This window comes from Mesoplodon densirostris, chromosome 7, assembly GCF_025265405.1.
Source record: "Mesoplodon densirostris isolate mMesDen1 chromosome 7, mMesDen1 primary haplotype, whole genome shotgun sequence".
Classification (NCBI taxonomy): Eukaryota; Metazoa; Chordata; class Mammalia; order Artiodactyla; family Ziphiidae; genus Mesoplodon; species Mesoplodon densirostris.
The window spans coordinates 74,873,554-74,896,314 of NC_082667.1; the positions used below are offsets into that span (position 1 = coordinate 74,873,554).

The window sequence follows — 22,761 nt, forward strand, 5'->3', positions numbered from 1 at the left end:
ATAAAACATTATCTGGTGTGCTTTTCAATACACGTCCCGTGATGGGTATGTAAGTAAGCCTGGTTACACCATGTTGGGAGCCTGGGCTTTGAGCTGGAAAACCTCCATTCAGATCCCAGCTCCAGGATTTATTACCTTGGAGAGGTTTCAAACCTTTCTGAGCCTGTTTCCCCTTAAGTAAAAGGGAGATAATAGGCCTCATTTTCCAGGTTGTAGGGATTAAATGGGATCATGTATGTAAAAAGCCTCTCTTGATATGTACTAATTAGTAGTAGCTCTATAAAAGGCACTAAAATCTTACATAGATTTCATCTGTCATGATGATAGCTCTGTTTTCACCCTTCAGGGAATTCAATTTTGAGGGGAAATTGTTTTCCCGAGTTCCTTAACAGGTCGTCACCTGCACGGCAGCTCTTGATTCTGTCCTGCCTCCTGTCACTGTCCAGCTAAGGGCCCAGGGGTGTGTCCCTTTACCCTCCATCTGCCCATGAGGAACATGCCTATTTTAAAGAAGAACACTGAGACTCAGAGGTTGAATCTTACAAAAACTCCATCTATAAACTGAATCATCCCAGCCAAGCCTCACACTCTGTGACACTGGTGTCCTTGTCAGAACATTTACAAGCAGAAGCGGAACAGGCCCCAGGTGTGTCCTCCTTTGGTTTCCTTAGGATGGAGAAGGAAGCAGAGCTGAAGGGTTAAAGCTGAGCTACCCAAAGAACCTGGGGGACTTTCCCACACCTGGGGAAACTTTCTGTGCTCCCTGCATTGCACACAGTGGTTTACGAGCATCTTGACTTGTCCAAGTCAGCCCAGGCTTACACCTGTTTTCCTAATGTAATCAAGAACTTCTCCCTCCCCCTCTCAAAAATGATGTCATTTTCGTGATAAATTATAAGGTCACGTGGTAAAAACCATAACTTTGAAGGCAGGAAACCGGAGCTGCATGGGAATCGCCGACAGGATTCCGAGGCTGCTGTGGTCGTACAGTAACCAAGACCAGTGAAGGACGTGGCTGTTTACAGTTGTGCTTTCACGTCTCCGCTCTGGCTTGATCTGCAAAACAACCCTGTGTGATGGGGCAAGCTGTGTCAATATTGTCATTCGAGGCCCAGAGAGATTAAGTGACTTGTCCAGGGTTGCACGGCTAGTAAGTGGTAGAGTATAGACTGCAACTCATGGCTTTGGTTTTCTGAAAGCTGGGCTCCTGACACTTTTGTCCCACAGTCAGCACATGCTAGCTCCCAGAGCAGAGGGTGAAAGTTGGATTTTAGTAGTTTGTATTGTCAGTTTCTTCAGAGGCTGGGAAGAGGTACTCTCCAACAGGAAGTAATTCAGCCTGACCTAATCAGCAGGATCACACCCCAGGGCACTGACAGGCTTGCAGGGAATGGGGCTTGTTTCTGAAAGAACCCCATTCATGCCTTCTGCCCCTCAACGGGTCCTTGGAGGAAACTCTGGTTCCTTTGTCAGCATCCTCTTGCCCAGCCTGGGGCTGACCTGGAGGTGTGTGTTACCCACACAGGGGAGGGGGGCTTCCCTTCCTCCAACCCCACTCCCTCAAACCCCCTTGCCAGTTCAGAAAAAGAAATTCTGCCTAAGGGTGGAAGCAAAGCAGAGGGAGCCCCTAGGTTCCTTCTTCTCTGTCCCCCATGCTGGGTGGCCCTATTACTTTCCCCTCAGGGTCAGTTTAGACCCTGGCCATCAGCATCTGGTGTTAAAAGAACTGCAGAAAAGGAGGGATTGCCCATGGGGAAACACCCTTGCATCCACAGTCTCTGCCTGTGAATAAATATTTTATTCCTTCTCTGCAGCACTTAATGCATGCCTCGAGGCAAATGCGTGCCCCCACCCCCACCCCGTACGCGGGCCTCTCACTGCTGTGGCCTCTCCCGTTGCAGAGCACGGGCTCCAGACGCGCAGGCTCAGCGGCCATGGCTCACGGGCCCAGGCGCTCCACGGCATGTGGGGTCTTCCCAGACCGGGGCACGAACCCGTGTCCCCTGCATCGGCAGGCGGACTCTCAACCACTGTAAATGCGTTTTTTAACATCGGAAAAATTATGTCTGGAATAAAAAATTTTCTTAGCCCCACTCTGCACAAATTTATTTTACTATAGGAGAATTTTTGTGTGCGTTCTTTATGGAAACAACCCCTATCTCCTATTCCCACGCCCACCCCAAGTTCAAGTTCTTTATTCAACGGGCAAGAGAGACACAGAGCCATCTGAGGGCAGGATGATTGGGCGAAGCAGGGTGAGGATTTTGGAGTGGGTCGGCAGCCACTGGCTCACTCCAGGTGGCTTGAAGCGCAGAGCACGGATTGGGCAGGGCCGCGTGGAGACCGGTGAGTTTCCCTCGGGGCTTCTGTCCCTGGACGGCTTGCTCTGTGTCCTGAACAAGCACAGTCTTGCTCGGGACTCGGTCTTTTTCGGTTGTGTCCTTCCTGAGAATTTCCCCCTGGCACTCACCAGACATCCCAGTTGCTGCTTGCCTTGGGTATCCACTCTAATCCCAGTGGAGAGAATCAACTAATTTCTTTGTGGTTTAGGCCTGATTTTAATTGACTGGGACACCAATTAAGTGTTCAGGAAATCTGTCATATCCTAGAGGAATTAAAACTCCTGCATGGGCTTCCCTGGTGGCGCAGTGGTTGAGAATCTGCCTGCCAATGCAGGGGACATGGGTTCAAGCCCTGGTCTGGGAAGATCCCACATGCCACGGAGCAACTGGGCCCGTGAGCCACAATTACTGAGCCTGCGCATCTGGAGCCTGTGCTCCTCAACAAGAGAGGCTGCGATAGTGAGAGGCCTGCGCACCGTGATGAAGAGTGCCCCCCGCTTGCCACAAATAGAGAAAGCCCACACACAGAAACGAAGACCCAACACAGCCATAAATAAATAAATAAATAAATAATGTATATTAAAAAAAAACAAAAAACAAAAAACTCCTGCAAGGGCTGAAGCAGCCTCTTGAAAGGGTGCGAGACGGGACTCCCCAGAAAGGCTTCCTCCTCTAACCAGAACCTCTTCACTGTCTTGCAGAAATCAGGAATGGAAACCTCAAGGCCATTCTAGGCCTCTTCTTCAGCCTCTCCCGGTACAAGCAGCAGCAGCAGCCCCAGAAGCCGCACCTCGCCTCGCCACTGCTGCCCGCCGTGTCCCCGGCAGCCGGGGCCCCCTCCCAGTGCCAGGCTGGCGCTCCTCAGCAACAGGTGCCCGCCGCTCCCCCAGCCCCGTGCCAGCCTCACCAGCCAGCGCCACACCAGCCATCAAAAGCACAAGCCGAGATGCAGTCCAGGTGGGCTCTCTTCGCCAAGTGATACTTCTGCTTTTTTTCAGGGGTCTTCTGCCGCACTGACCACATTCTAGCCTGTGCCGGAGTGTGTGTGTCATTTGCGCTTGTTCGGTGCTGAGAACTGCCGGTAGTTAGTGGGGAATTAGCGTGACCTTGAAATGGGTGTGCCTGGCGGAGATGTGGACTTTTATAGATCAGAATCGCCAGCAGCCAGAGCTAATTAGCTGCTCCTGCCTGAACTCTGGCCTGGCACACACACACGTTCGTAGGCAATCAACAGCCCCTAAAATAGACTTCAAATTTCTTTTGTGTGTCTGCCTACAAGCTGGGTGTTCAGTGTTATATGTGCAAGTAATTTCCCTTAGTGGAGGCAAAAGTTCTCCAGCAGATGCCTCTGCTTTGCCATTAGAGAAATACTGAGAACACAGAAGAAAGACGGCCAGTGGTTTTTAGCAGGGAGAGAGGCATTCCCCCTTCCCTGAGAGGGCCAGCATCCCCTGATGGGGAGCAGTTACCTTTAAATGTAACTGACGTTTGTTGACCTTAGAGACCGGGTAGCAGTGTCAGCTGTGGCCCTCTGCTTTTTGGATTAGGACCTAGATTTGTTTGTTGTTTCCAGAGGGACCCACGCTTGCCAGAGGGACTCGCCATAGAATGATAACGCTAGCAGAACGCTGGGGCAGTTGCCATCTACTCTGTTACAGTGTATAGGTGCATTCCTAAACAACTCTGCAGAAGATCACCTCGTAAAACATTTGTTTTAATGACAAAAGAAGGAGGGGATTAGGAACTAGAAAGTTTTTGACTCATAGTAAAGTTCTGGAGAAAAGTCCACCATAATTTTTTTTTTTTTTTAAGCCATAAACCTTTAGCTATCAAACCTAAATGCCACTGATCGAATTGATTGCTTGATTTTATTGAACATATGCTAAAGAGTAATGGCTTTTTTCTTTCCAGTTCCGCGAAGCACCAGCATTAATAATCGTAGGTTTTCTCACACACCCGTCATACCCTTAGTAGGCCATTGTAGTTAGGCAAAGCACGAAGTGGTTCAAACAAAGCAGCTGCCTTATAGATGGTTACAGCTTTTTTTTCCCTAAGAGAAGCGCTTTTTCCCAATTGTGATGGTGTTAAAAACAGCACTGAGAGATGTGATGTAACTCAGAGCCCCTAATTGATTATCTAATTATATCCAGTTCCCATTATGGAAGTTTGTGGGCTAGTAGGAATGCCTGGACTGGCAATGAGGAATAGACAGCCAGGCAGCCAGCCTCTGCACCTTTGCCTTGAGGAACCACCTGGGTGGGAGCCATTCTCTGCTGGGAGATCCCCGATGGACCTGGATGACTAAATGATCAGGACGTCATTTCCCACACTGCATTTTGCAGAGTGCTTATTCCCTGGATGGTAACATGCAGGGGAAGGGTTCTATGGGGGAAAAATTGGGAAATCCTCTGGGTTAAGTTGTATAACTGTTACTTCAGGATCTACTCAGATCCTTGAATCGGCCAATATGCATTCATTTATCCAGTTAGTGTTTGAATGCCTTCTCTGTGCCCGGAACTGTCCTAGGCACTGGGGGATCAAGGGTGAATGAGATAGCCAAGGTGCCTGCTCTCTACTTTCTACTGGAGGAGGGCAGGCAAACAGAAGGGGAAGAGAAATATCCGATGGCGGTAGTACAATAAGATAATGGGATCAGAAGGACCGGGTTGATAATTTAGGTTGGGTTGATGGGAGGCTTTCTCTAAGGACATGACACCAAAGTGGAAATATGAATGCCAGGGAGCTGTCGATGCGGGTGTAGAATAGATCAGGTAGTGGGAGCAGCCAGTGCAAAGGCCCTGTGGTAGGGGTAAGCTTGGCAGCTTGGAGGAGCAGAAAGAAGGCTGGTGTGGCTGGAGTTCAGTGGGTGAAGGGGGTGTGAAGTGAAAGGCAGCCTATAAGCAAAGAGGGCTGACTGGTGGCCCCTAGAGTTCTGTAGTCCCATGGCCCTTGAAGTGAGGTCACAGTGATGGCTCTACAGGCTAAGGAGTTGCTATTTCATTCTAAAGGTATCAAGCCATTGGAGAGTCTTGAGCAGGAGAGAGACTTGATTTGATTTACAGTTTTTCTGTTTGTTTTTTTAGTCACTTTTGTTCCTCTCTGGAGAATAAGACTGTGGGAGGGTCAAGAATAGAAGGAAAGACCCTAGCTAAGAGGCTTCCGTGGTCCTCTAGATGACAGTGGCTTCTATCAAGGTGGTGGAGCAAATATGGAGATGGACCAGTTCAGGATATTTTGGAGGATGAGCCAACAGAACTACAGGTAGATTGACTATCTAGAGTGAGGGAGAGAGGAATCACAGATGAAGCTGAGATTTCTGGCTTGAGCGGTTAGGAAAATGGTGGCATTTCTTGAGATAAGGAAGCTGGGAGGTTGGGGTCGGGGGAGGAACACATGTGTACTGGAAATCTTCAGAAGGCGGCGTAGAAAGCATTCTCAAACTGAGCCACAGAGCTCTTCCTATTTTATAGAGCATCTCATTGCATAGGGTTCCAAGAAACATGTGTTGAGAAACACTGGGCTTTTGTCACTGAGCTATGCTAGCTTGAGGCATCCATTTCCATAGTAAGCCTTTGTCTTCTCAAAAGAACCAGATGTTCCAGTCGGGACACCCATCTCCAAGTAAGAAAAAACATCCTACTATTAATAACCGCTTCACCTAGGGGGACTTCCCTGGCAGTCCAGTGGTTGAGACTGACTCTGCTCTTCTACTGCAGGGGGCAGGGGTTCCATCCTGGATGGGAAGCTAGGACCCTGCATGCCATGCGAGGGAGCCAGAAATTTTTAAAAATAAAAAATAAATGCTTTACCTAAAGACGAGCCAAACTCACTTAAGCCAGGTTTTTATATCCATTTTTTCCAGAGTAGTTCCTGCCATCATGGCCCCCTGACCCTGCAATGTGGTGACACAAACTGGGCTCTGGAGTTGCTGTATGTCCTCATTCATCCCTTATTTGGCCCATATTGGGTTACTTTCACAGATTATTTGTTTTATCCATTATATACTGATAGTTTCTAATTTTACTTCCAGAGGATAATCTTGTTCTCAAGGTCTAGAGATGTGATACCCCGTGCTCATGCTCTGGCTGTAAATTTAGAGTAGTAAAATCACTTCCCTGGCTTTGTTTCATTGTATTTCTATCCCCAAATTCTGACTTCGATAACCAAAGTCCCAAGGATAATGGTTCAGACCCTCGATCATTAACGTCAGATGTTGATGCAATCCCCAAATACCAGGTTTGTGTTGATCCTTCATTAGAACTCTGCCAGATACAAACATGCCTAAATACAGTACCTCTCAGGATAGCAAATACTAAAACTTGACAGCTTTTCCGTAGCGTTTGTTAATAAGAGGGTGGTGGAAGCTGAGCAAGGAAATTTGAGATATTGGCATGAAGGAATCAGAGCAACTCCTCTGTGATGGCCGCCGAATGGAGACTCACTTTTACCCTGCAGCTCTTCTCATTAATTTACGTAATGGCTGAGAACTTGATCCACATTTCACCTCATGAAATTCCTCTCCATCTGTGTCTACCTTACATATTATCAATATTTAGCTTTCTAGAAAAAATCCAAACAATTACTTTTTTAAATTCATTCACTTCTGTCTCTTCCTTCACTTCCTAAGTTTAATGACACTAACATTGTATTTCTCACCTCATATCCTTTTATGAATGTGGCATAAGATGTATGGATGCAAGAAAGATAAATATTTCTGTCTTTCATAAGGCAGTAAATAAGTTTAACCTTTTATTAAGTCCAACCATGATTCTTCATATTCATAAATTTATGGTTCAAAGCCCAGAATGTAGCAAGTTCGGAAGACTTGAAATGATCATTGCTTATACCATGGAGAGCAAAAATTCCCAAGACCAGCAAAACTTGAAAACATCTCCACATCCACCCTTGTTTAGGGTCAACTTTATGGGCTATTGAGGACACTCATCAAAAAACCACCCTGGTAGAACAAGCATGTGAAATAGAAACATCTGAATACTTTAGAAAGTTACAAAGTTTACTTGTCTGAGACCCCTGGCTTCAGTGTCATTGTGGAAGAAGGCCTTATAGTGATGGATACCAGAAAAGAGATTTGGAGTTAAGAAAAAGAAAACCACAAAAGTTCTTAGATAATCTCGATAGCAATTTCTTCATGTTGGAAATTTATCAAATCAGACCTAGAAAGAAGGCTGCATATTGTAGAAAAAGCGGGCAGAGGGAAACCCAGGGGCATTCGCATTATCACAGGACTCCTGTGATGTATTTGTGTGTCTAATGCATCTTCTCTCCCCTCACTCATCTCTTCCACTTTTTTCTTTCCTATCATGCAGTGCATCTTCCAAGGACTCATCACAAAGCAAAATCATCCGCTTCACTCTGGGTCAGAAAAAGATCTCTAGGTTAGACTTTCTCCACATCCCGCAAAGCATGGTTTCAACCCAGCCCCTCGTTCCTTTTGTTCTGGCTGCGTTTCCTTTTGGTCCCCCTCCCCATGTCATGTTTGCAGTTTGGAAAAACCAAACATGCTTTGGCTAATGACCCAGTGTTGGAGAGTTGAGAGTGGCCATGGGGTTGTTGAAGGGGGGGTGTGTGTGTGTGATCTGTAAGTGAGGTTGAGTTGTACGTATTGTTTCTGCATTTCATGGATTTTTTTTGTCTTTGATTGCTTGGACATCAAAGTCCATTCTGATTTAGAGAGGTGAGTTTGTAGGTGGTTTTCCATAGTAGTTTTATGATGAGTTTGGCTCCCTGCTCTGTCCTGATCCCACCTCACCTGCATCTCATTTATGTGTGTTATGCTTTTTGTTATTGGTGCTGTCATTAAAATTACTAATGTGGGATTGGTTTTCTCTTGAGTTTTAAAGACCTGAAGCATGAATCCAGTTGTTCAGAGGAGACAAGGCAATAGGCAATGTGTCATTTTTGTTTCTGGGTGCTCTTGTGTACCATGTGTACCATGGACAGACAGATCACCTCAGTTCCCTGAAAATAAAAATTAGGGCTGCTCACTAACTAACTCTCTTGACTCAGTTTGGCATCTACCGCATCCTGTCAGGACCTGTTTCAGGGTATGGCAAATGCCAGTTATATCCCTGTATCTACTCTGTTTTAAAGGTATCAACAGCTAACTTTTATTGAATGCTTATTATGTGCCAATTTGAATACATTATCTTTTTTAATCTTCACGTCAGTATTCTTGCGGTAGGTCATGTTATTATCTCCATTTTACAGATGAGGAAACTAAAATTTAGGAAGTTCTCGGTAAGTTATCAATGTCACACAGAAAGTGGAAAGACCAGGATTTGAGCCCAGGTAATCTAACCCCAGAACCCTCACTTTAACCACTATGTTACATCTCTCCCCACCCCGCTCCTCCTCCTTGAATTCTGGTACTTATGTGGTTGTTGAGGCTGCTTTTTAAAATCTTACTTTTCAGCCGTTCCTCCTGGCCTCTGCCTCATGTTGCCCTTGTAGCATCCTGACAGAAACAGAGTCTCCTCCTCATTACGGCTGGTATTTCTTTTTCATTGACTTCCCATGTAAAGGTAAAGGGCTGCCCAGACTGCATTTCTCTCTGTTTTCATGCAACAAATAGGTACAGAACGTCTGCTTGCTGCCCCACGCTCTTAGGCTCCAGGTGGGTGCCTTTTCTAATCAGTTAACTTTTCTAAAAAGTTTACGCATGGGGAGGCCCAACTCAGGATCCGTCTGGCTGCAGGGAGGAGCCACAGGGCAGCTGCTTTTCTGTAGAACAAGTCAGCGTGTTACCCAGACTTGGTTCTGGGGCACCTACATTCATCACTGAATCTCATAGGCATGTGTCTTAGTCTGCTCAGGCTGCTACTACACATCACCATAGACTGAGTGACTTAATGGAGATTTATTTCTCACAGTTCTGGAGGCTGGGAAGTCCAAGGTCAGGGTGCCAACATGGTTGTGTTCTGGTGAGAGCCCTCTTCCCATTTTCCACACGGCTGTGTTCTTCCTGTGTCCTCACATGGTAGAGAGCAGAGAGAAAGCAAGCTCTCCCGTCCCTGTCTCTTCTTCCAAACCACTAACCCCATCACAAGGGCTCCACTTTCATGACCTCATTACCTCCCAGAGACCCCATCTCCAGATACCATCACACTGGGATGACAACATATGTATTGGGGGAGCAGGGGACACAAACATGAGTCCATAGCGCCCTGCTAGAGAGTGACTGCTTCCCCAACAGCACGAGGCCCAAGTCAGATAGACAGCCTCCCCCTACCACTGCACTGGTAACCTGGGATCCCTTTTTTTTTTTTTTCTTTTGAGTGTCATGCAAAGTCCATACACAGGAAAGGAAGCGGGTGGGGAGCTTGGAGGAAACCTGAAATCTAGTGTTTGTTCCCCCGATGTGCTTACTTCTGGAAGAGAGAGAAAACAGGAACTAGCTGGGAAAGAATCTAATTGGAAGCACATGCCCATCCCATGAATGATCTATTATTATCAGTCCCAAATGATGGAAGGAGGTGGAGTGGGGTTGTGGGGGAGGAAGAGAGGAAGAACTGAAGAATGAGGGCGTGTCTGCCCTGCCCTGAGGGCATGCTGGGCACAGGGCTTCCAAGTTGACCGAAGCCAAGGTCTGGCTTTCCATCAGGGTCCTATCCCTCACCTGGAGTTTCTTTTGGATGCATTTTGTTTCTGACGAGCCTGACAAAGGGATGGTCTTCATTTTATTATTCGTCTAACACTCCTTGCCTTCTGCTCCCCCCACTTCCCTGCCCCTAGACTTGAGCACAATCTTGATAAACATTTTAGCTGATCAGGCACCACCAGGGGAAGTAGTAAAGTCTGGTTGCCAAAAGAAACAGCGCTTCCTGCCCCTCTGGCTGAGTAGAATACCTCTCCCAGAGCTTTGGAAATAGGTCTCTTGTTCAGGTGCAAACGTTGATCGAACACCGGCCAGAGCCAAACACCTAGATAGGCACCAAGGGTGTTGAGCAGGGTGGGAAGCCTCATCTTGAATCTACAGGGAAGGGGCTTATGGAGGGAACTGGTACAGGGATGAAGGATTTCCATGAATTTCCACCTTTGACCACTGTATTGCCTCTTGGCATCCCTGGTGAGCCTCAGGTATTTAAGCTTATTCTACCTGTGGGAGGCATTGAAGCATGGTGACGAAGAGTGCAGCTTTGCAGTCAAACCTAACAAACCCCATTTTCACCACTTACTATGTTACCTGGGCCAAATATTGAATCTCCATGAGCCTGTGTTTCCCTATTGGTAAAATGGGGTAGTCCTGCCTCACTCACAGTGCTATGTGGACCCAATAAAGTCATTTCCAGTCCTTTGCAACCTGGCATGTAATCAGTGCACCATAACTAGCGGATAGGGTGATGTTGGTGGTTTGGGTTGTTCTGGGCCAGCTCTAGCGAGTCTCACAGAGTCGATCTCTATGCAACCATCTCGTGGAGAAGAATCAGCGTGGCTAGTAGTTCAGCCGTCTCTGCCCAGCTGCTGAAAAGCAGATGCCGTGGAGATGAGAGGTTTAGCATTTAATCATCTTGTCTAGCAAAAGCATCTCCAATTATGACCTCCAGCCCCCCACCCCCAAGGTCCTGAGCATGTGCACACAAGCTGCCATCTTTCCTGGGAGGGCCATCTTCTGCTCCCAGCCTTTGAAGTGGTTTGGGGGAGAAGAACGGCTTTCTTCCCATCAGCACGTACAACGCGTGGAGCCGGGATGCACGCACAGGTTATGTGCCAGGAACGACAGTCTTACCATCCTGCCTGCTCGGCTGTGCACATGTTGGGGAAATTGACCATAGCTCCCGTAGCAGCAGGATTTTCCTTCTGCCTCTTTGTTACACCTCTTCCCTTAAACTTCATTTTTAAGAAAAGCAACGTGTGTGTGTTTCAGAGAACACATCTGTGTCCTCTCATTTTGTAACTGTTGTTTGGACATGGGATGATCATGGGAAGTAGAGTCCCTCTTGCAAAGGGGCCATTGAAACCTTCTGGCACTCTGGATGATGCAGGGTGTAGATGATTCGAGGTTGACTTGCTGCACTCTCCTCTCCCTGCTTTTTCTTAATGAGGCAGGCATCGCTGGGCAGCAGCTGTTGTGGTATCTGCAGCTGTTCCATATGAGCACGACCCAGCTCTGCAGCAGAATGATGCTGATGGACAGACAGCAGCTACTTGCAGGCTGGGGCTTGAGAGAAGTTCTCCTGATGCCCAAGGATGTTAATAATAATGAACTTCAGAATGTTAGCCAGGGGCCTGTGTGACTGTGAACTGGAAGCTACTCTGCTTTTCAACTCTAGCTCTGTTCTCAGCTTCCCTAATGAATGCCTCCTTGCTGGAGGACAGGACCAAGTCCAAGGTTCATAGTGTGACATTAAGGGCTGCCCCCGCCTGGTTTTCCAGCCTCATTTCCTCCCACGCTGTCCCTCAAGCCCCAGCACACACTGGCCCTTTCTTTCTTCAATGCTTTTTTTTTTTTTTACAACTTCCCTCTGCATGACACCTCTGCCCCCTACCTTCTTGCCCTCTACTCACATTCTCATTCCACACGCCACATCTTGCTCTGGGGTTGCTTTTGTTTGGAACCTTCCCTGACCATTCCAACAACTTCCGAGGTCATTATTTCTCTTCTTTGAATTACTTCTGACCTTTCATATTCTTGTATCAATGCGTATGTAATTGAGATGTCAGCTAGGGTCAATCAGCCCCTTAAGATCTAGATAAGATTGAACTAGAACCCTGTGATAATCTTTTTGGGCCACCGTGATAAAACACCACAGGCTGGGTGACTTACAAGCAACAGAAATGTATTGCTCACAGTTCTGGAGGCTGGAAGTCCAAGATCAAGGTGCCAGCCTGGTCGGATTCTGGTGAAGGCCCTCTTCCAGGTTGCAGACTGCTGACTTCTCGCTGTGTCCTCACGTGGTGGAAGAGGCAAGCTTGCCTTCTGGAGCCTCGTTTATAAGGGCACTAATCTCACTCATGAGGGCTCTATCTAATGACCTAATCACCTCTCAAAGGCCCCACCTCCTAATACCATCACATTGGGCATTACAATCTCAACATATGAATTGGGGTAAGGAAGGACTCAGAAACACAGACATAGCACATCCCTGCTTCAGTTTGTGAAGTCCAGTGCCCTCACCTGGATTGCTCAGGTATCTTAGGATCTTGTGGTCACCTTTGGCTTTGAAATCCTGTATTCACAATTCAGTCTGAATTAATTCAGTTTGTGGATTGACTCATCATCCCAAGGGATGTTCTGGTTCCCTCCTGGGTGGATCCAAACGAAGCTTTTTTACCTTACTTCCCATCCATCACACATTCATTCATGGCCTTTGTTTGTGAGGCAGACTGCTGAAAATTTCAGAGGGATGGAGGAGGCTTGCTTTGGAGCAAGCAACTGTCCAACCCCATCCACCACAGAACCCAAGTTTTAAAGCACAGTATTCACATGGATTCCTTCTGACACGTGGAAGAAGTTACTTGGTCTCCGTCCAGTTTTCCCATTTGGTCAAGTTAAGGGAGCTGTCCTCACTAGGGTGTAATGGTGATGAAGTAGAGGGTGACATGAGTTGGCTTGAGCTTTATGGTGGCTTTTGATGGCTCGGCATGTGCCAACCATCCCTTATTGTCATGTCAGCTGCCCTCAAGGCCTTCGAGACCTCTTCCATGTCTCAGAAAACTTGGTACAACCTGTAGCCATTTGAAGGATGGGTCACTCCCATCAGAGTGGCACCTCTAGGTTCTGACTCAAGGAAGAGGATCTGATGGTGACCACCCCTGGGAAACCGTCTCAGTTAATCCAAGACTGGGGATGTTTCAGTCTGGGCCCCACAGATGGCTCAGAGGTACCCCAAGTGTAAGGTCTTCATCACAGATGCTTGGATGAAGCAGTTTCTTCGTCACAGATGTTTAGATGAAGCAGTTTCTCTCCTCGAATGTTTCTTAGGGAGATGATGAATCCTGTCTGCCAAAACCTGTCTTGCCTCTTTGGAAATGTTGATCTCCAGCTCTTGTGTGTTGATTTTTGTCCAGCTCTCTATTGCTGCTTTAACCTAGATCTGCCTGATTCCTTCCTTATTTGTCTGGTTCTTTTTTCTACCATAGCATGTTTTCTATATGACAATGTCCAATTCCTTTATGAATCTGTGCTCAGCAGAGAGAATGATAAGGGGAACGAGCATGCATTGAGTACTTACAACAGGCTGGACCTTAAGTCCCATTCCAAGTTTACAGCTATCCCATTGGGTACTTTACTGTTATTCCAAAGTGACAAATACGGAACGTGAATCTCAGATCATAAGACTGGCCCAATGTCATGTCCATCTTTGTATGGAAAAAGCTCATATTTTACCCATTGTACCACACTGCCTCACAGAGGACCAAATTGCCTACCTCATTCAAGGTTGTGGCCATCCCATCCAATACTTTGATTTCTTGCCTCTATAAAGGCCCTGTGCTGCTCTGAAAAATCTGTGGTACCGTCCCAGGTGAGGGCAGTGGGGCCTCTCAAGCATCTTTTCCCTCCTCGTTGCTTTTTGCTTCCCTGTTCTTTGTCACGGGAGTAGAATACTGTCACCTGTGTTACCCTGCACCACTTAAAACTGTTGCTGTGACATCACCTTGGAACATGTCCATAATCCTTTTGCAGGCCTATCTGTGGGCATACAGACTCCTGCAGAGTCCAGCCCTGAGGAGCCCCACGCCTGCACCTGCAGCAGCTCTGCCATTGGCCGGGAGCCCTCGGGTAACACTGTCCATCTTGGAGGGCCTTCAGGGTGCTGTTTGCATTGGAAGCAGAACTGGGAGGTACCAAGATCCCATTGCTGGACCTCCTTAATCAGTTGACCTGGCCGCCTCTGGTCCGCAAACACAGGCACTGCCACTGCTGGTTTTGCACCCCACTCTGTGCCTGTCTTCATGGGGTGAATATCTTCACTAAACAAGATGGGGTAAATTAACAGAGGGGCAAATCCTCCTAATGCAGTGGGAAGTGAGGCCTTCCCTCTGCCACTTTTGGGAGGAAGAACTCACCCCCTTCCTTCTCTTCTAGCTCCCAGTTAAGGAACTGGGCCAGCTTCTTCTCAACTGTATAAATCTTACAGTCCTCTCACACCAGCTCATGTTCTCTGTGTACTCTACCGCCATTTTTTTCTTGCTCAGCCAATAAGAAAAAGTTTGAAGCGTATGCCTGCTTCTATCTAAAATGCTTCCAGACTGCAGACTTCTTTGGTGCTTAGAGATTTGTGTGGAAAGAGAAGGCTGAAAGCTTTATGAGTTGAAAATTCAGACTTATCGCTAGATCTAATGCTGGTCAGCTGAGGTTCCAGTGGCTTTTCAACACTGCTAAGTGGGTTTTAGCTGAAAGATATAACTAAATATTTCATCATTTATTCATCTTTCAACTTTAATGATTGGAAAGAGTCTGCTTAGTAGTCCCTGAACCAGAATTCTGATTTGCGGAGTCATAGCCTTAACTCTTTGGGGAGTGGGCCATAATACCTTTAGACACATTACCAAAGATTAGTCTGCTGACTTTATTTCCCAAACCACCCAAAAATGAAGTGTTTTATTTAAAGGGAAAGTGTGTGTTTGTCTTTAGGCTAACAGATTCCTGCTCATTTTACAGAAAGAATGTACGATTTTATCCATCTACTGTGCAGAGAAGCTGAGCTTCAGACTCAGAGTAATGTCTATGGAGACAGGTTGTCAGATGTTGAAGGAAAATGTATGTCTGAACAAATGTTTCCATCCAGTCCATAATTTTTCATTGCAGATGAGTTGGGTTCTGAGGTAGCATTTTCCTTTCTGACCATCATAAATTATATCTTTTTCTTGATACTCACATCCCTAGATTATGGCAAAAACCATTTTCAGTATCTGTCAAAAGAGATGCACACACAAGTTTAACAGTTTAGAGTCTTAACAGGCCTTTATGTTCTACCCTAGATAGAATTAGAGATGATATGGTTTGGCCCTATTGAAAAGTAAAATTACTCATCCAAGAGAAAAAGTAAGATGAGCTTTGTATTTTTTTTGGCCATGCTGTGTGGCTTGTGGGATCTCAGTTCTCTGACTAGGGATTGAACCTGGGCCACAGCAGTGAAAGCCCAGGATCCTAACCACTATTACACCAGGGAACTCCCCAGCTTTGTATTTCTAATCAGCAGACATATTCATATATTTCTCTCTGTGTTCAAAGGAAAACTACTCACACTTGGCTTTTGGACTTTACTGGGGTCATTACTAGCCTAGATGTTTGTGGTGGTTCCAGTAAGTCCTTGGACTGGCAAACTGCCACCGACCTGATGTCTTGAATGGTTTCTTTCACCTCCTGCATGACTGCAGAACCTTCTGAGGTACTGCTGTTCTCCTGAGACTGAAGCCATTACTCTGTTGCTTTTGCATTTTAGACTTCCAGGTCCTACCGCGAGGGTATCCGCTGCAGGCAGCGAGGCCAAAACACGCGGAGGGTCAGCCACTGCTAACAACCGACGGAGCCAGAGCTTTAACAACTATGACAAGTCCAAACCGGTCACCTCCCCACTCCCACCCCCACCAGCAAGCAGCCATGAGAAAGGTAAGCCACCTTCTTGGGAGTCCTTTCTGACATCTTCCTTTATAGCAGATCCAGTTCTATTGGGTGAGTGTGGGGTGGCAAACAGTGATGGGAACGGGTCACAAGGATGTGCTTGGCTGGCAGGAACTTTGTTAGAAGAGGTATTAATTAGGTGGGGAAAGTATTACATATTCACAGTTGCCAGCAGGAATAGCTGTGTTTGTCTGGGTGGAGCCCAGAAGACATATAGAAGCAATATAGCATTTGCAATTTGAAAACGTTCATAGAACATTCTCTATATAGGAGGTGGTTTTCTCGAAATGCAAGCTGTTTGGGGCATGCACTTTGTGAGCCGATAAGGTTTTTACCCATCAGAAGTGATGTGAGGGAAGTTAGACACAAGGAGGGTTTTCACCCTTTGAAAATGTCCGAATTGTGGGTTGGCTAAATGAATATCTTGGCTACACATAAAGAGTAGGCAGCATTCCTCTTGGTGTTCTGATAATGTAGCTCTTACCAAAAAAGGATATGATTTTTTACTATGCATAGTACTGAGCTTTTAGGTTGGGGGGGAAATGTAAGTAGCCCTGTGGGGACTCTTGCACAGAAGGTAGTAAAACAAACCTTTGCTTGCTGCAGTCTGTATCTCATGAGACAATGGAGAAATAGGGAAATTGAAACCACTCAGAAGATTCTTCAATAATAGACAGAGCCCTCCCTTATTCCTCCCACGCAAAGTGGTCTAGACTTCTTAGAGGAGCATGGCCAGGTCCCTGGGAAGCATTTCCTGCCTGGTAGTGTGGAAGCTTCCTAGGGCTTGTCCTGGAAGTGCCCCCTCCTCCCCTGGGACCCAGGAGACACCCCCGCCCACCCCCCGCCAAGTGCTCCAGGGGACTGGGCAGCTCTCCCACCGTGAGCGAGATCAGAACCTCCCTGCCCGCACCCCTCCATCCCAGGATAACTTAATCCAATGGAGCTGGGCTTCCCCCCACACCCACTCCCACCTGGAACACTGGAGGAAATATGAAGGAAATCTGTGTAAGGCTGACATATATATGGCAGAAGTTTTCTCTGACAAGGCATGGGGAACTCTGCACCTAGCACTAAAGCTATAACCAGAATGTCTCAACCAGTCATGACTCTGATCCAGCCTTTGGCTTCTGCCTCAAGCAGACCATTTTTCTTCTTCTTTTCTTTTTCCACCTCCCTTCCCCTCTCCTCCTTTCCTTTTCTTTACCGTACCCGTGTATTCTTGTTAAAAAGGTGTGTTTAAATTACAAAAATAATGAATGCTTGTAAAATGGTGTAAGTTTCTGTCAAATAAAAGTTCTCCTCTATATGCTCCCTGAAGCATACCACTATAAACCATTCTATGCATATCCTTCCAGATACGTTTATGGATATATACATAATATAGAAAAGAGCTAAGTTTTGTTGAGTACCTACTGTGTGCCTCATTGAATTCCCCCAAAGTGTGTTGTTACCCCCATTTATAAAGGATGAAACTAAGGTTAAGAGAGGTTAAGTAGTTGCCAAGGTCACACCAGAAACAGTGAGAAATGGAGTTGGAACTGAACCGAGGCACTTTGGTTCCAGAACCACAATTAATACTGTGCTTTTCCTGGAAGTGGAAAAGAAATGCTTGAAACCCTGCCACTGAGAGCTGGTTAGAGATGTGCAGGTTGAGGGAGCAGGGAGAGAGGAGAAGGTGTTTGAGAAGCCTGCCCTTGTCCCATAGTCCTTTGGGGAGAATAGACGTAAAACAGTCTGAAGGACGGGTATGAGGTCAATGCCTAAAAAATTGAGAAAATAAAAGGTTCCCCGTGGAGGGAACATATGCGGGAGGGTGCAGGGTTGGTGGCTGGACCTGTGTCCCAGAGCCCACACAGACATAGGGCCACTCAGGCAGCCCAGCCAGGGGCTCCCCACTGGCACTGGGGCAGCCACCAATCTGCCTCTATCCTGGGCAGGGGTTGCCCCTTGTCCCTCAAGCAGACAGCCGGGAGGCCTCCTGAAGGACAGTGGCTGTGAATGCTAATAGCGGCATTGTCCCAGGGAAAACCTCCGGTGTCAGAAGGAAAGGAAATCATACTTACTTGTTGAGCATGTAACATCTGCTAGGGACTTTGATTTTCACTATGTTATACTTGATCTTCAGAAGCATTCCATGAGGTAAATATTACCCCAGTTTTACAGGTAAAGAAGATGAGGCTAAATGAGATTTGCCCTCCCTGTTAGTTGAGTGCTAGAATTCATATCCAGGTCCGGCTCCCAGCTTTTTTTTTTTTTTTTGCGGTACACGGGCCTCTCACTGTTGTGGCCTCTCCTGTTGCGGAGCACAGGCTCCGGACGTGCAGGCCCAGCGGCCATGGCTCACGGGCCCAGCCGCTCTGCGGCATGTGGGATCTTCCCAGACCGGGGCACAAACCCGTGTCCCCTGCATCGGCAGGCGGACTCTCAACCACTGCGCCACCAGGGAAGCCCCGACTCCCAGCTTTGAACTCTGGTTCTGTCCTGTCCCCTGGGATGTCTGTGAGGAGTGTCAAGTGAGGGGATATGTGTGAGAATGTTGTGTGAGCTATGATGTGCTGAAAATCCTGCAAGGATTTACAGTGATAAAAATTACTGATGGAGGTTCAGGTGCATGGGAGGTGCGTTTATTATCCCTCTCCTATCCTGGGGAGCTGAGGTAAAGCAAGGTTGGGGCAGACCTAGATTTTATTTATTTATTTATTTTGGCAGAGCCACATGGCTTGTGGGATCTTAGTTGCCCGATCAGGGATCGAACCCGGGCCCTGGCAGTGAAAACGCTGGGTCCTAACCACGGGACCACCAGGGAATTCCCAGGCCTCTGGTATTTTTTACTAATACTTTTCCACCATCCTGAAGTAACGGGGTCATGTGATTTTCCCTTCAGAGACTGGTTATTTCCTCCTCCTTTCTTCATGATCCCTGTGTTCTCCCTTGAATCTGACCTTGATTGCAGACTGAGGTAGGCAGCTTGCATGCAAAATATAGTTTGTGGGGACGGAACAGAAATAACTCAGCCACCTGGCCATGTAAAAGACACAACAGGTACTTGGGTGCATAAGATATCATCCTTTACCTGGAGAAATCTTGGAGAGAGAAACTCTTTGAGCAGATGAATTGCAATTCAGTGTGGTTGGTGCTATAGTTGAGGTGTGGACTGCTTTCCCATGAGGTCAAGTCCGTGATAGAATCTCATTACCTGTCCTCCCCCGAAGCTTTCTTGTGAGTCAGTCAGACTCAGACTGCATTGTGCTCTGGCATTTCATTCTCAGGTGAACCAATTCATAGGCTTTTCTATGTGATCCATTGACCCGAGAATTCCAGTCCTAGGAATTGATCTAATCACATCAGTAAGTTCAATGAGAAATTCATTATTCTGTCAATAAATGACAAAAATATTTCAACACGTAGGCCCAATTTTTAAAAAGGATTAAGAGGAATAAAAGGAGATTGTAAGAGGCAACTTTTCAAAAACCCCAAAGCACTTTATGCTTTGTGGGGAAACACTAAAGCATTCCTCTTAAAATCACACCCAAAGAAACAAGTCCCCTTTTGTCATCATCACTGAATTTAGTTCTGATTATACTGGGCAATCAACTGAGATGTAAAGCAGAAGAAAACTAACAGGTAGTAGTACTTCAGAGCTAGAAAAAAACCTCAGGACTCACACAATTCATTACGTTGTTCCATAAAGTAACCAAGTACATAGGTGATACACAAAACCCAGAAAGAAATGTTCTGTACAGCAACATGACCCGTTAGTTTTCCTAGAAATTCAGATTTCAGATTTTGTAGGTTTGGAGGAAAGTCTGCAGAGCCTTAGCCTTTAGGAAAACCTGCTAGTTGTTTGTTGTATCATTATCGCTGCCATGGTTTAGGTCTGCATTTGGATTTGCAATCCTGCAGGCAACAACCGTGCAGGGCCCTGCCTGGCCTGTAGGATGTGTCAGCAGGATCGGCTGCGAAACATCTGTTAAGGAATGGCCAGGACGCGCGGCGGCCCTCCACTTCCTCTGTTGGCTCCGAGTGGCTCTAGGGCTCCAGGCCAGAATCACAGATTTTCAGGGGAGAGGAAATAGCTGTTCTTTTTCAACATTTGTGACATGATCTGTTTTCTCTTCCTTCCATTCCCTCACTTACATCCTCTGAACAGGTTAACACTGCCAGAAATCTAATACAGGTCTAAAGTATTTAGTCCATCATACAAATTTGGAATGTTTAGTATTCCTAGACTGAATTCTGTGCATGTGGAGGATGTTCTTTTCTGAATAATAAGGTTTTCTTCGTTTTGTAGAAAGCATATCTTTACTATATTTTCAATACAAAAAGAATTATATGAAAGTATTTGAACAACACAAATTTATTAAAAGAAAAAGAACCCTATAGAATCCCACCTCTCAGACACAGCCACTGTTAGCCACTTAGTTTATATTCGTCTATATTATTTTCATGCATATACTATCACATTTTTTGTTTGTTTTTTTAAAGTGCTTTTAATATTTCCTTTTTTTAAATCAAAGTAGAGTTGATTTATATACTATAACATTTTGATAACTTTTTCCTAATGTTTACTCTTTGGCAGGAACTATTTGAAGTGCTTTATTAGTAATATTTAATTTTTACAGGAGCCTTCTACATATACACAGTCTCTCACACACATATATGACATTTTAAGTCTTATAAATAAAATCAACAAATCGTGGACAGCCCTTTTTATAGGTCATTCTCTCTTCATAAAATAGTTGCATAGTACTTCATAGTATGAATTTACCTTAATATTTTTAATCACTTTCATTTAGGTTGCTTCTAATTTTTTGATATTATAAATAGTACTGAGATTAACATCCTAGTAGGTCTTTTTTGCATGTATACAACCATTTCAGTGGAATTACTGCATTGAAGAATTATGCACATTTTACAGTTGTTTTAACAGTGCCAAATTTTGCTCCCCAAAGTTTATCCCTGTTTATAATTCCCAGCAACAATGTGTGAGAAGGCTAGTTTCTCTGCACACTTGACACTTTTATTTTCATTCTCTTGGGCAAAAAATACCTTGTATTAGAAATGAAGCAGATTATTTTAAGAAGCTGAAATAACAAGATCATTTGCTAAAAACTGACTGTTTTTATTGACACTTTGCCAAGAGTCACAACTAGTGAGTGTGGCATAGTACAAAAGCACTTGGGTTTGAGATCAAGCTCACTACCACCTGGCATGACCTCCTTCAAGACACTTCTCCAAGCCTCAGTTTCCCCTTCTGTAAAGTGAGTCTAAAGTTCTCTGGCACTAAGCCACTGCGAAGTTTTCACTGGCTGTTTGGCCTTGCCTAATGTGAGCCCCGTCAGCGCTTTCTGGTGGGTTTCTTCCTCGAGTGTTCATTCTCTGGGTCACTTTCTTCCTCTTTGTTCACTCCTACCTGTCGTGGCAGAAGAGGAGAGCCAGACATGGCTGGAGACGGGGTTTTACAGCCTTCAGCACGATGTCACGTCTGAGTAACATTGATTTAGAATCTCTATAAACTTGTCACTTAGTGGTTGGCAAAGCAAGTTCTTTTTTTTTTTTTTTTTTTTTGCGGTATGCGGGTCTGTCACCGCTGTGGCCTCTCCCATTGCGGAGCACAGGCTCCGGATGCGCAGGCTCAGCGGGCATGGCTCACGGGCCTAGCCGCTCCACGGCATGTGGGATCTTCCCGGACCGGGGCACGAACCCGTGTCCCCTGCATCGGCAGGCGGACTCTCAACCACTGCGCCACCAGGGAAGCCCAAAGCAAGTTCTTTATCAGACTTAGTGGTCGGGAGAGGGAAGCATGAAGAAGTTGCCCATGTTCTGCCGTTAATCAAGATGCTGACCTAAAATTACAGTTTAGACTGGATGGAATTGATTCAGTGGTCCAGGTCACACAGAAGAGAATATGGTTGGGGTGCGTGCACCTGTTTCATGTTGTTTCTTGCCTTTATTCGTTTTGTCACCATTTGTGCCCAGCTTTGGGCTGTTTGTAGAGACAGTGAGAACTGGGAGCTGGATAGCCTTGGGGAAGGGGCGGTGCTCACTTGTCCTGTGATAGGGCTATGCTCAAAGTGGTGAGGAAGAAGATCCACTTAGCCAGAAGGCTGGGGAGGACCTCAGAGAGGTTATATCATTTGCCCTGATTTCCATCTGAAGATTTTTGCTGAGAGCAGAGGAAGGGGAGGCTGGGAAGGAATGATGCATCCACTCTTCTGGTCAGGTGTTAATCTGGGAGGACCTGTGTTGTGTTCACTGTATTAATAACCTCACGTCCCGTGGAGGGTCTGTAGAGGGAAACTTCCGTAAGATCATTTCAGTGGTAGCATAGGACCTCCCTTGGTCATCAGGGGACCTCTGCCATTCCAGAGCTGTCACCCCAGGCAAGGGGAGAGCTTGGGTACCCGTCTGTGCTCATGGGTGACAGTCACCTTGGTTTGGGAATCAGGTGTGACATCACCGTGACCCTCCAGCCTGAAGCCATGATTGTCTGAGGGCTTAAAAAGTCATCTAGAGGGGGCTTCCCTGGTGGCGCAGTGGTTGAGAGTCTGCCTGCCGATGCAGGGGACACGGGTTTGTGCCCCGGTCCGGGAAGATCCCACATGCCGTGGAGCGGCTGGGCCCGTGAGCCATGGCCGCTGAGCCTGCGTGTCCGGAGCCTGTGCTCCGCAACGGGAGAGGCCACAACAGTGAGAGGCCCGCATACCGCAAAAAAAAAAAAAAAAAAAAAAAAAGTCATCTAGAGATTTGAACCAGGGTATCATCGCATTTAGAGAAGTCTCTGGTGTTATCAAATGAAATGAATAGGTCCCACTGCTTGCTGCTTACAAAATC

General features: G+C 46.4%; 1 protein-coding gene across 6 annotated transcripts in view; it reads left to right on the forward strand.

Moving 5' to 3' along the window:
• The window catches only part of NAV2 (neuron navigator 2), a 769,310-nt gene that overhangs the window by 535,422 nt on the left and 211,127 nt on the right, over window positions 1-22,761 (forward strand). For 5 of the 6 annotated variants that reach the window (XM_060105510.1, XM_060105505.1, XM_060105506.1 and 2 more), the window contains exons 5-6: window positions 3,044-3,299; window positions 15,749-15,915. In XM_060105510.1, coding sequence (XP_059961493.1) covers window positions 3,044-3,299; window positions 15,749-15,915 — 423 coding nt within the window. Of the gene's footprint in view, window positions 1-3,043; window positions 3,300-7,669; window positions 7,739-15,748; window positions 15,916-22,761 lie in introns of all 6 variants that reach the window. The other variant, XM_060105512.1, reaches the window with a different exon arrangement.